We start from the raw sequence: 13,878 nt of genomic DNA, 5'->3' as shown, positions 1-13,878 counted from the left end.
AGATTATATTTGTTCTAGCGTTACGTTGTAACTTCTGCTAAGTTGTTAAGCTGTACAAGGATTCTTAATTGTTACAGTTAAGACTTGTAAGTGGTCCTCATGTTAATTATATAGTAGAAACGTACTAAGAAAGTTAGACGTAACGTCCCGGATTTGGTTGAGTCGAATTGTATTACGTACGGTTGGAAGCGCTGGATGCCGTACCCCCTCTCTGCACTATTCATTCATTCGGAGTACCTGCTGTTTCGTACACTATATAGTCACGTCGGAGCTCTTTTGGCTTCCTCGAACCTTACACTATCCTCAACCTCCTTTCTGCCTTTGCGAGACTTAGGACTTCCTATTCTCTAGGGGCTGCCAAAAGGGTTTCGTGGGACTACCGGCTTTGGAAACGTGTCGCAGAGTGAGAAACGTGTCGCAGAGTGAGAAACGGGGTGCTACAGTGATTATCAGCGTCATGGGTCTCGTTGTCAACTTACATCATGCTGATAGGAACCCAGCTCAAGAATCTCTGTTCGCTAGCAGCAACCAATAGAAGCTCGCGAGATTATTGGGCTTAGAGACGTGCCTGAGACTGAAGCAATGGAGAGTTACAGTTAATCTCAGCATCAATAACCTCAGCGCTATTAATCGCCGTACTAGCAAACCCACGACTAAATGTTTCTTATTCCCATAGTGCAGTGAACTTGTTCTCGTAGCGCTATCAGTGTTGGGAAAGGTGTCTGGCCGTTGCAGAGCGAGGTGAGTTTGCTGGGATTGAGGATAGGTTTCTCAGTCGCCACTCAGGACATCTTCCTCGCCAACCGGTCTTTCTATACCTTGACCCCTAAGTCCATCTTATCTAGGTTGAAGTTAACGTTCATTGACGAGAATTATAGGCAGTCTAAGACAGTGATGATCTAAGGTGGAGGTGTCCGGGAGACGGTCCGTAGGCCTGGGAATCATGTGTCGAAGATAGCTTGAGGTGATGTTAGGCCTTATGCTTGGTGTGTGCAGTTTTCCCTGACCCAGAGTACGTGCCTTATCAGGGTCTCCATGTGCACGCACATGATATTCCCTAGCGCCAGCAGGAGTGCTCGGCCTGAAACTATCAAGTCGGTTCCAGACCTCTATTAATACCTTCCTAAGCCTCCTGACCCACCAAGCGATCATCAGTCCTCATCCCTGACGCATTCTCTACTCATCAGAGCTCCTTCATGACACTAAGCAGCTCATTGTCACACAGAAGACCTCTTCCTACTCACCACCCAGTAAACGCAGTACCCGGATCTCGATATGGCATGTCCAACGAATGGACATAAGTCCTCCACTGGAGAACCAGATTCATGACACCGCCATTGAGTGTAGTCAATCTGAGGCATGTGAAATTAGATTTACTATGGCATTACGAGTGAGACATGGCGTGACACCTATAATGAATGGGCACGAGTGGAGTCCCAGCGAAGTGAGGATTGGCGGAGGTAAGAATATAATGGGTCCAGCAGTGAGTAGAACGACAAGGTCAATCTCGTCGTGAATAACGAGGTTAGGGGCGATGGATGGCCACGGGAGCGGAATACTTGCGATAAGGAGGGGGGTGGCGAGGGACAGACAGAGGGATAGATGGCGCTAGAAGATAGGAGGATAGTGTCACAGCTCGAGGGAAGAGACGTATGAGGTGCTCTCACCTGGAACTAGTGTTTGTGGGATTCTCTCGAACGCAGATTGTGAAATAACACGTTGTGAGAGAATTATTTCGCTTTGACGTCATGCGGTCAAACCTGCAGTTTGTTCCCCCTCGAGACCCAGGCGTCAAGAGGGAACTTTATTGAGAACATTCGATAGCCGGATTCCGAGTTCTTGTAAATTTAATCAGCGATTAGGATTTGAAATGCTATCAACTGCAGTCTAGAAGCTATTATGGCCAAATTAGAAGCAGGCTACTAAGATGTGTCAAGACAAATCAACGAGAAAAATTAGAGCAGAGGCAATCTACCAATCTATCGCCTGTAAGGAATATGAATGCTGACCACCAAAGGCAAAAGCTCTGGGAAGCGAACGACTACAGGCATACAGAATGAGATAGGAAACAGATTGCCAAAAGCGATGCATGTCTAGAGCATGTGCACCCAACTATAAACTAAAAGGATATATCTCCCCTGTCACAATCTCCTCCTTCGGCTGCGCAGCCTCGAAAGCCATCATGACACTCGCCCTATCAAATCAAACCCACGCATTGAGCTCACTCACCAGCCTTACCCTCCGATAATGACTCCATTTCTTCATCCTGGGGTAACAAGTGGCGCCAATGAACTGTTGCGGCTTCTCCTTATCCAACACCCTCTAAACACCAGCGCTGAGGTAATCTTTCCGCAAATTAAGGAGGAAATATGGGATATCCATGTTGTGCATAGCCTGTTTTCCACGAGCCCTTCCGTGAGGGATTGGTAGAGATGAACTACATAGCTTCATCCCGCGCATCCGCGGTCGCAGCTTCGCCGTCATGTGTGCCCATACCGACAATAGCAACATCTCCCAGATTAGCGCTATTCTAGCGACACAGCAGAACTGGGTTGATTTCCCCACGCTCAGTGCCCATGCTCGTGACCCTGACATCGCCTACATGTGAATTATGCGCCTACCCAACGACTTTCGCACCTAGCTTCACCTTGACCATTCGGGAAAGCATGTTGAAAATATGCGTATCGTGCAAGTTCCAGGACGCAGCGTCAACCCAGTAGATAGAGCGGTAGTACTGTTTGGCGTCCGTGACCAGTCGGGGGATCATTCCGGCGTCAAAGGGGTTTCCGCTGTTGGAAGATTGCATAGCAAAGTGGGTGTGGTTGGCGAAGAAAACTTGGAGCATTTTAATGATGCTGGCTTCGAAAGGACCATATCCTTTATGCAGGGTGGTGAGGCCGTATTTTGCAGGACCGTCAACCCAAGGCTGCAAATATCCATAGCGACATCAAGCTTCTTTCGCAGGTTTCAGGCCCACTTGGTCGAGGTATTGGATGACGGCTTACATAGACGTGCCTATGCTATAGAGATCTGGTCCGTAGGGATGCGCTCGCTTCTCTAGTGGTATCTCGTTGTTATGAGCTCAGGGGTTGTCGATGAAGCTCTGAACTTCCTCATTTCGGCACACCCATTCAGGGAAGTGCTTGAAGGCTGGCACAATTTTTTTTTAAAAATATTTTTTTTTGAGTGCTTGGATGTTGGTGGGCAAAATTGTGGATGGCACGACAGCTGCGCTAGTCGCCTTCAATGGCTTCGATAGAAAAGTCGAAGTATTCGACCGGGCGCCTTGTGATGACCGCACAAACTCGACAGGATCCCGATGTCCATGGCTAGAAAGAACCATTTAGGCTCCCAATTATCGCAGAGCTGGGCTAAGACTTCCTAGAATAGAGGCAACTGGAACAGATACTAACCTAGCATCGGCAACCAGAACGACACGTGATCCACCAGAACTGTCAAAGAATGACCCAAACGATCTGCTTCCAACACCCGGAGGAGGTTTATAGGCATCCCGGGCCAGGTTTACAGGAATTGGGGGACATCCCGAATATTTGAAGAAATTGGCGTTGTTGCTAAGAAGGTGAATGTTCGTTCAAAGCCGAAAATTTCCTTTCAATGCAATCTTAGATCGAGTTTCACGGTTTGCCATTGTGAAGTTCTAACCTTCACGCGATTGGTCATAAATCTGACGTCACAAAGATATCGAAAGGAGGAGTAATATGGAGTATGTTGGTAAAGAAGAAAGATAGGAGCAAGAGAGTGAATCTGTCATGGTATGATTGTGATCAATGAAGCAGTTGGTATTGACCTCGCGAAAGCCGCAATGTACCTACCGCGAGTAGGTAGTCAAGGATGAGCCTTGCCAGATGTGTGGTCAGCGTCTAGGAGGCGACATCAAAAAGCAAATCTTGGAGCTAACAAACAACGTGACACAGGACACAACTTTGATTGAGGTTTGCTTCCGCTAAAATGTCAGATTAGAACAGGCTTCTCAGACCATCATTGCATGTCAACTATTGCCGCACCCTCATTCTTCTGTTGAGCTCAACCTTCCCCCACGGGGCCGACAGACATTCCGCGGCACGGAACCCTTCCGCACATTCCGCCCTTGCGATCACCGCTGCGGGGACCAAGTGCCGACATTTCCCTGGAGGAACCAGTGAACCAACGGGGAAGAGAAGCTCTGGCTTCAAGAATAAGAAGCACGGATGGGGGATCTAGCTTGGCTAGTTTGCGGACGGCTGTGAATACAAAATACGACGACGACCTACTCACCTGCACCCCGCCCTCCTTGGAAAGCTTATTGGGCCTTCTTTTTTCCCTCACTCACACATTATTCTGATAATCACGATGATTTCCACGATCCTACCAATCCTATCGATAGAGCTAGAGGACCATCCCTTTCGAAGTCTTCTAGTCCTTTTCTTAGGTATCCCTCTTAGCTACATTATCGTCAACGAATTCGTACGCCGTGCGGCGAGAGTGAAGGGTTTCTCGGGTCCTACGAATTGGCCGCTTGTCGGAAACATCCCAGATATCAAGTTCAACGCAGCGGAGAAGTACCGGCAATGGTCCAAGATACACGGCGATGTGTATCAGATACAGTTGGGAAATGTGCCTGTGATTGTAGTCAATAGTGCCGAGGCAGCGAGGAAAATCTTTGGACAGCATAGCCAGGCGCTCAGCTCCAGGCCAGTGTTCTGGACCTTTCACAAAGTACGGCTGAGAATTGGATGTGGTAGAGTTGGGGGTCTAATATCTGCTTAGGTCCTCTCCAACACGGCCGGAACAACGATCGGAACGTCTCCTTTCAACGATTCCTTAAAACGCCGACGGAAAGGAGCAGCTTCTGCTCTCAACAAACCATCCATCGCCACATACATAGACCACCTAGATGTCGAGACGAAGGACTTCGTCAAAGAAGGATTCGAGAATGGACAAGCCGGCAAAGTCGGTGTGGATCCGATGCCCATGATTCAACGCCTCAGTCTGAGTCTCTCTCTAACATTGAACTGGGGCACGCGCATGGGCAGCCGCAACGATCCTATGTTTGAAGAGATCACGGAGGTAGAAGAGATTATAAGTAAGTTTCGAAGCACGACTGGCAATCTCCAAGACTACATCCCCATACTACGAATGAATCCCTTCAGTTTCGGGTCTAAGAGAGCGCGAGAGATGCGGGATCGAAGAGATGTATATTTAAAGCGTTTGAACAGTGACTTGGATGACCGAATGGAGAAAGGAATTCACAAACCGTGTATTCAGGCCAACGTCATTTTGGACAAGGAAGCCGCGTTAAACAAGGAGGAGTTGACGTCTATCAGCTTGACCATGCTATCAGGTGGCTTGGATACAATCACTACCTTAGTTCAATGGAGCGTGGCACTTTTCGCCCAACGTCCAGACATTCAAAAGAAAGCGATCGAGGCTATCCGGGAGTATTACACAGACGGGGAGCCACTGTGTGACGCACAAGATGACCAGAAATGCGGGTACATTGCAGCGCTAGTGCGCGAATGTCTAAGATATTACTGCGTCCTTCGGCTGGCTCTTCCTCGGGCGACAGTGAAGGACATTATATACGAAGGGAAGCTGATACCGGCTGGAAGCACCATTTACCTCAACGCGTGGGCATGCAACATGGGTATGTCGATCACAAATAGTCTGCGGCAACCTTGGGCTAACCTTAGACACAGACCCGAAAGTGTGGGCAGATCCAGAGGCGTTCCGGCCAGAACGCTGGATCGAGCAACCGGATGCGCCACTGTTCACATATGGTCTCGGATACCGGATGTGTGCTGGGTCGCTGCTTGCAAACCGAGAATTATACCTGACTTTTTTGCGGATGCTGAATAGCTTCGAGATCCAGCAGGACTCCCAAGTGGAGACTCATCCCGTTCTCGGAAGTGCTGATCCAACGAGCCTTGTCACTATGTGCAAGCACTACAAGGTCATATTCAAGCCGCGGAATGAGAAAGCCTTGAGGGAGGCACTTCGCGCTGCGGACAAAAAGAGCTCACTGGGGGGATGTTCTTGAAGTGAAACCTGGATAAGACAGGACGAGGAGAAGACTAATTGGAGCGACAAGGGCATTGGATGAAGCCAGCGAAGCCGCATTTTAGATGAAATGGTGGGGTATGGGAGAGGGTTTTGATGAAGAGGGGTGAGAGGGAGGGTGTTCATCTAGCGGGCAATTTGAAACGAGGGCCGGGTCTCCTCCGTTTGGTTAGAGGATACATGGCTTGGCCGTTGCGCAAGGGTCGACCGATGAACGCCAAATTAGCCTTGCTTGAGATCACCAGTTTGTCTGCTTGAACGTGCTTTTAAACCTTGCTGTGAGATGTCCTTAGAAGACACGCGTTCACTTCACCTGTCTACCACCACACCTGATTAATTGATACAATCCGTTGCCAAGAACGATCGTGCACCGGCGCACGCTTTGCCTCGCTGTCAGTTCCGAAGAGCCTCACCATTGGAATCGCATGTCGACCACGAGCCCATACCTTATCTTCTCATAACGCGATGGTGTAAAGAGGGCGCATGCTCGCTGGCGGTCGATCTAGAAACCGCGGGTGGTTGCAGGAGGGCGTGACGCGGGCCAGCATGCTCGGCAGGACCATACTTCCAGGCGATGAAGAGCTGGGGAAGAAGGATGACGACCACAGGCCTGGAGCACCGGGAAGGAGATTCTCCTGGGCTTTCTTGAAGACGCCACTGAGGTTCCGGCGGCGGCGGATAGTATTAGCCGTGGTAGGCCTGTACCTGGTTTATCTGTTCATCCACAACATACCGGATCTGGGGGAGTTTCATGGGCGGAACAGACCGTTTGGAGGGCAGTATGCGCCCGTAACCAATGCGGGAGACAACCCAGCAGACGACGTGGAACCAAAAGGCCCACCTCCTGGCACGAGGCTTCCTAAGGACGGCAGTCCGCCGCCGCATTCCTACAATGGACAGGTCCGCTTCTACAGGCTCGCAGAGTCGCTTCACGCTTCATCACATACCCAAGGATACCGCGCCACGAATCGGAATGTGCTGTTCGCCATTTCAAACCTCAAAAGCGCCACTGTTCTTCTTCCCATGATCTGCGAAATGTCGAAATGGGGTAGGAACTGGGTCCACGCTGCTATCATGGGTCGCGAGGACATACCGTTAGACAGTTTGCTTGCAATCAACGGGATCGATAAAGAAAAGTGTCCCGCAATCTGGCATGACGCACGACCAGACTTCACCGAATACAGCTCAGAAGCACGAGCTGAAGGAAGTGTCGCAGGAGCCATGTCGCATATTCACAACCTCCTCCATCCACAGGCCATAATCATCGACGATTCGCTCTCGGAGGATGCCTTCTTTGTCAGGGCAATGCGATCGAAGTCCAAGCTCTTCAATATTCCTATTATTGAAGTGCCGAAAGACCGACTAGAAAACTTTATGTGGATCACGAGGCTAGACGCTGGGTCGCTGAAAAGCTGGCACTACCCTACCGTGGATATCCTGATTCAAGCGCCGTATGGGTCTTCGGGTGGTGTCATGCAGCTGCTCAAGTCCATCGTGAGGGCCGACTATCACGGCCTGAAGCCGCCCCGCCTAACCATTGAGCTCCCCGCCGATGTTGATGGCCCCATGAAGCAGTATTTAGAGAACTTCGTTTGGCCTCCTGTGAGTGCCGATAATCCTCTTGCAACAAGTCAAATGACCCTCCGACGTCGGATCACTACCCAGAGGGCAACGCAGGAAGACAGCTCTACCAGATTCCTGGAATTATTTTATCCCACAAGCACCACTAATTCGCACGTTTTACTGCTCTCACCCCAAGCAGAACTGTCACCTTTATACTACCATTATCTAAAATACACTCTCCTCGAGTACAAGTACTCTTCGTATGGCGAAATGGATAGCGAAAACATGATGGGTATTAGCCTTGAGCTACCCGCCACACGCTTAGATGGAAAGACAGCATTAAAGCCTCCGAGGCCTAGCGATATGAACACTGCGAGATATACACAGCAGTTTCCTAATGCCCCAAGCGTGCCATTCCTCTGGCAAGCCCCGAATAGCCATGCAGCACTTTTCTTCGCCGACAAATGGGCGGAGTTACACTCTTTTCTTAGCAACCGTGTTGCGATGCAGCATCAAGCGCCTAAGACAGCAGCGAGGCCAAAGCTGGTCTCAGAAACCCTTCCTGCGTGGACTGAATACATGCTGGAATTCATGCGGTCTCGCGGCTACTCACTTTATTATCCTGCAACAATCGCCTCGGAGTCCATCGCTACCGTGCACAGCGAGCTATATCATCCCCCTGAAGAGTTTACCCCTCCCTCGCCGACGGAATCGGATCAGGGGTCGGAATCACCACCGAACCTCCCGGACGAGCCGTTCCTCACGGCAGAGAAACCGCCGCCTCCCCCATACAATACGGAAGCCCCTGTCATCCCACACTCTCGGCCGCTACATCTTGCACTCCCATTCGATGGCGATCTTCCAGAGATCCCTCATCTCCCGTACCTACTCTACGATGGTGAACTAATTAATCCTGACAATTCATCAAGCATGGCTCTCGCCTACGCGAACAAATTCCGAGAAACCGTCGGAGGATGTACGATCCCAGCAGGCAAGCACCGGAAGGCAGAGAGGGGAAGCGCGAAAGACTTGTTCTGCTTTGGCGACGAGGATGAGGATGATTGGGAGGATGATGCTAAAGATCAGGTTGATGAGGCGGGCTGGGATCCGTTTGGTTTGGCAGCGGAGAAGAAAAAGTTGGAGAAGGAAGAGGGTAGGGTTATGAGTGAAGTGCTCTCGTCTACGCCCACGTCTACATCGAAGGGAATTGATGCTAAGACTATGGTGACGGCTCCGGCTGTGCCGAAAGAGTGATGAGGTTTAAAGCGTCTTGGGCTTGCTTGAAATTACGCGTATAGAAGGATTTCCCTGCATTGCGGGATGGGTAGAGCTGGATGGTGGCGTATGGTGTTCAGGCATATTATCTTCATTTTAGGAGCGTGTTCCAAGACGGGAAAGAAGAGCCAGAATGCTCCACGAACGTCTGCTAATGGCATCACCAGCCAGTTCTCTATGAGAAACTGTTTCAACTTACATCTAAATCAAAATTGTTCGTGCTGTGAATTCACTTAGTATTGCTACGGTCGACGTCAACGCGAGAGCGCAACATGACTCGAGGTCACGGGACTTTTCAACACCACGTGACTGAAGCTCGGGCCGACCGAATAAGACGCCTCATTCTAGCAGCGATAATTTTTACCATTCCCAACTTCCTCCATCCCCACGGCTTCTCACTCGCGCCTGTGTTTCTGTCCTCGTTTCCCAGCCTGTGCTTCCGGGCTTCTTCCTTCTTTTTGCATGTCGTTGCCGCATTTTCCCTTCGCTTATTAATATTTTAATACCCCATTGAAATGCTCGCGCGAGCAGCAGCGGCACGACGGAAGCTCCGACGAGACGCCCTCACGAACCCGGGTCGAATACGCATACGCGAACAATTGACGCTGCCATGGCTATGTCCCGCTCAGATGCGATGGGCGGCGAGTGTGGTGTCCGTTACTGCGAATCATTCCCATGACTCTCGGAAACAGAGACTATCAACTGCATTATCGTCACGACAGGAGACGAGATCGCTTGCAACCGCCGCAGACCTCCAGCCGTCTCCGTACGATGCGATTCCCTTCCATGGCATAGTACCGCAGTGGGGGAGTCGCCCACCCTCGCCCGAAACATCGAGGTTGCAGCCGTGGGATCCTTCGAGGCCGCTCATCATAAATGGCTCGGTTGCGGCGGCACCGCAGCTTAGAGTGCGGATGGGCATTGGTGGTGATCCCGCGGAGCTTCATCAAAACCTCCATGCTTGCATACGAGTTGGACGCATAGACCGGGCGACGGCGATTGTACAGCGGTTGACAGATATGTATAGCCCCTCTGCGCCAGAGGTGGTGGGCGCCCACAATGTGTATCTGCGGGCACTTTTCGAGCTCGCAGAGCAGAATCCATCAAAGACAGCCATGGCGGATATTGAGGCATGGTACAATACCGAGATGATGGGCAAGGGCGTTGAGCCGGATGCGCAGACTTTCGTCACAATTCTCCGGGCGTCAATGAATTTCTTGGAAGGTGGCAAAAGGGAGAGCTCGATACTCAAGTATCTAGACTCGGCACGGGAGTGTGGGCCCGCCGTGTTTGAGGGCGTCAATTCGTCTCCGGAGTTCTCGGACGAGGAGTGGGATACTTTGATCAGATTCCAGCCCGAGGTTTACGACGAACCCCCCCCAGTTGAAGAGCTGCAAGATATTCAGATCAGCACTCCCGCAGGCCGTGCTATCGCTATTCAGCACGGTTTAATTCGGGACGATTCATTACAAGTGAAGCCGGTGGAGCAGAAGGGGCTAGGTCTATCAAGCCTGAAGAGCGCATTGGCTATGTTCGAGCCGGGGAAAGGCATCCCTTATCCCCATGAAATGGAAGGGTCGCAAGAAGAGAAAGACAGAGCCTACGCGTATATGAAGCAGATAAAACTTGAAGAAGACTCCAGCTTGGCTGCGACTGAGCGCTGGAAAGCCGAAGACGCGAAGCTGGCAGAGATGGGGATACACGGCGTTCTGCAATCAAAGCCCGTGCAAGCATTGATGTGGCATTGGTACTCCGCGCTCTTGCCGCTCCTTCAAAAAGAGATGAAGGTGATAAAAGAGGTCTTATCGAACCCATCCAAGGCGAACCAACTCGACGACCGACAAATATATGGCGCATACCTCGAAGGCTGTTCTGTGGAAAAGATGGCTGCTGTGACCGTTCAAAGGACTATTACGTCTTGCGTCCAAATGGGACGGGAGGATACCAACAACCTCAGGATTGCGAGTCTAGCGCTTAACATTGGAGGTGACATTGAAGACGATATCAACACAGGGATAAAACAAAGGCAGAAATTGGTTATGCGCAAGCAGCGCACTCAAATTCGTCAGGAACTCCTTACCAAGCTAAGCAAAAACAAGGTGAATCTCAATGCCATCGGAGAAAGTTCTAGACCATCCCTCGACACTATTCAACACAAGGATTTCCCCCTTCACGTGAGGACAAAAATTGGCGCAATGGTTATCCAGAAGTTCGTACAGTCCGCCATGATCACGGTCTCCTGCGAAGATCCCAAGACAGGCAAGCAGTTGACGAGAACACAACCAGCATTCTCGCACACTACAGGCTTCCAAAACGGTAAGAAGTGTGCTTGGATAGTGCCACATCATAAGGTTATGGAAAAGCTGAGGAAAGAATCTGTTCACAACATCTCAACGGTCAAATTGCCCATGTTGGTAGAGCCAAAACATTGGGTGGGATTCGAAGACGGCGGTTACTACACCCTTAACGAAAAATGCGTGCGAATCAAAGCCAAGGACGAAATGCAAATGGCCTACACTGTTTCCGCGATCGAGAACGGGGATATGAAGAAAGTGCTAGCCGGCTTGGACACGCTCGGAAAAGTCCCTTGGAACATCAATGCCGATGTTTTCCGCGTCATGGTTCACGCTTGGAATGCCGGCGAAGATGTCGGCGGCCTCGTACCAGAGGTTTTGAAGATTACGCCGCCGCAGGAACCGAGCGCTGATGCTCCTTTTGACCAGCGCATGAAGTGGGTAAACAAGTTGAAGGAATATGAAAACGAAAAGGCCGGTTTTCATTCGCAACGATGCTTCCAAAACTTTCAATTGGAGGTCGCAAAGGCGTATCTAAACGAGCGGTTCTTCTTCCCACATAGTATCGATTTCCGCGGCAGAGCGTACCCAATCCCTCCGCTTCTCAATCATATTGGGTCGGACCTTCCAAGAGGTCTGCTGAGGTTTGCGAACGGCAAGGAACTCGGCACTGTAGGGCTTCAGTGGTTGAAGGTCCATCTTGCAAATCTTTACGGTTATGACAAGGCCAGTTTGAAGGATAGAGAGCAATTTGCCATGAACAACCTCAACGAGGTCTACGATTCCGCTACCAATCCACTTAACGGACGACGGTGGTGGGCAAAAGCTGAAGACCCCTGGCAATGTTTGGCTTGCTGCATCGAACTAAAGAATGCCTTGGACTCTCCCGACCCCACGCGGTTCATCTCTCATCTCCCAGTCCACCAAGATGGAACCTGTAACGGACTCCAGCACTACGCCGCTCTTGGCGGTGACCAAGCCGGCGCAAGCCAAGTCAATCTCGAACCCTCCGACCGCCCCCAAGACATCTACACCGGTGTCGCGGAACTCGTGAAAGAAATCGTCGCCGAGGACGCCGCAGCCGGAAACCCCATCGCCAAATTTATCGACGGCAAAGTCTCCCGAAAAGTCGTAAAACGCACCGTCATGACCAACGTCTACGGCGTAACCTTCATCGGCGCGAAAGCGCAAGTGCACGACGAGCTCCGACAACTCATCCCCGTTTTCGAAGAAACCCCGGGCGTCCCTAGCCTTAATCATGTGTCGATGTATGTTGCAAAGAAGATTTTCCAAGCGCTGGGAAAGATCTTCAACGGCGCGCAGGAGATACAGTTTTGGCTTGGGAAGTGCGCAGATCGTATCACGACTTCCATTACTGCGGAACAGGTCCGTCGGATCCAAGACCGCTTCGAAGGCAAGAGCCAAGGCTTCGATCCGAAATATAAGTACGCGAAAAAGTTGACCGAGGCAGCGCAAAAGAAATTAGTGAAGGATATGTCGGAATTCAAATCATCCGTTATCTGGACGACCCCACTGAAAATGCCTGTTGTGCAGCCGTATCGAAAAGAAAAACTCGTGCAGGTGAAAACGAGTCTGCAGAATATCTCGCTCCAGAAATCCTCGCCGTCCAGTAGCGTCAGTAAGAGAAAACAACTGCAAGCTTTTCCTCCGAATTTCATACATTCCCTGGATGCCACCCACATGATCTTGAGTGCGCTCAAATGTAACGAAATGGGCCTCGATTTCGCCGCCGTACATGACTCCTTCTGGACCCATGCGGCGGATATCCCGAACCTCAATACCATTCTCCGCGACGCCTTCGTGCGTATGCATTCTGAAGACATCGTCTCGCGGCTTGCGGCTGAATTCAAGGCGAGATATGCAGGCTCGTACTACCGTGCGGAAATCTCGTCTTTGAGCCCAGCAGGGAAGGCGATTACGAAATGGCGGGCGCTGCAAAGAGCGGGTATAGGGAGGGTGAAGGAGGGCAGATCCGGGACGGCGAAAGTGGAGGAGGTGGCGTTGGAGGCGAGGAGGAGGGAGTTGTTGGGAAGTGAGGATGAGGGGAAGAGAAGGGAAGGGGCCGAGATGGTTACGCCGACGAGTATCTGGGAAGAGTGGAAGGATAAAGAGGCGGGTGGGAAGAAGCTGGAGGGGGTGAAGAAAGAGGTGCTTGGAGCCGAGGTGGAGATGAAGTCCACCAGCCTTGCTGAATCTACCACGAATGCCGAGCACGAGCTGTTCAAAGACGATGCTGCAGTAGAAGACCTCACAACCTGTCCCGAAGCCCACAAAAGCTCCCGCAAACTCTCAGCACATCCACAGGGACAAACCCAGAACGACACATCCGCCGAACAATTGCAACCACAACAGCCACCGGCGAAGGCGAAACTCCGTCAACTCTCTAAGATTCAAGTCTGGCTTCCACTGACGTTCCCGCCTGTACCTAAGAAGGGCAATTTCGATGTCAAGAGGCTTAAGGAGAGCAAGTATTTCTTCTCCTGAACGGTGGTAGAGAGGATGTATACAACTAAGAGGGATTGGTTGGGGGTAGAAGGGGAATGAGAAGGGGGTGTTTGAGGCGGGGGTTACTATGTTGAAGCAGGGGCAGAAGGAGGAGCATTTTGGGAGTCTGGGTGACTGGGTTTGGGCATGGAATGGATTGGCGTTTCTTAATTTCAATATATCA

The 13,878-nt window shown here is 51.0% G+C and overlaps 3 protein-coding genes across 3 annotated transcripts; all 3 read left to right on the top strand.

Annotated features, from left to right (window-relative positions):
* Positions 1 to 4,339: 4,339 nt before the first annotated feature.
* Positions 4,340 to 6,037, top strand: BDR25DRAFT_374534 (cytochrome P450; the record flags this gene model as incomplete). The annotated part of the gene is made up of 3 exons (XM_033697332.1): positions 4,340 to 4,716; positions 4,768 to 5,644; positions 5,691 to 6,037. The coding sequence occupies exons 1-3, from the start codon at positions 4,351 to 4,353 to the stop codon at positions 6,035 to 6,037; spliced, it is 1,590 nt and encodes a 529-aa protein (XP_033544536.1). The 5' UTR covers positions 4,340 to 4,350.
* Positions 6,038 to 6,603: 566 nt separating this feature from the next.
* Positions 6,604 to 8,874, top strand: BDR25DRAFT_316693 (uncharacterized protein; the record flags this gene model as incomplete). Its single annotated transcript, XM_033691618.1, has 1 exon — positions 6,604 to 8,874. The coding sequence occupies one exon, from the start codon at positions 6,604 to 6,606 to the stop codon at positions 8,872 to 8,874; it is 2,271 nt and encodes a 756-aa protein (XP_033544535.1).
* Positions 8,875 to 9,268: 394 nt separating this feature from the next.
* On the top strand, positions 9,269 to 13,839 carry BDR25DRAFT_61809 (DNA/RNA polymerase). The gene has a single exon (XM_033698829.1). It carries the CDS (start codon positions 9,411 to 9,413, stop codon positions 13,692 to 13,694), a length of 4,284 nt encoding a protein of 1,427 aa, XP_033544534.1. The 5' UTR covers positions 9,269 to 9,410; the 3' UTR covers positions 13,695 to 13,839.
* Positions 13,840 to 13,878: the final 39 nt, after the last annotated feature.

This window comes from Lindgomyces ingoldianus (genome assembly GCF_010093535.1).
Source record: "Lindgomyces ingoldianus strain ATCC 200398 unplaced genomic scaffold BDR25scaffold_28, whole genome shotgun sequence".
NCBI classification, from domain to species: Eukaryota; Fungi; Ascomycota; class Dothideomycetes; order Pleosporales; family Lindgomycetaceae; genus Lindgomyces; species Lindgomyces ingoldianus.
The sequence above is the reverse complement of the archived record's forward strand: the minus strand, read 5'-3'. Positions and strand labels throughout refer to the sequence as shown.

Coding starts and splice junctions, on each gene's coding strand:
- BDR25DRAFT_61809 (XM_033698829.1), top strand. CDS start 9,411: ATGCTCGCGCGAGCAGCAGCGGCACGACGGAAGCTCCGACGAGACGCC.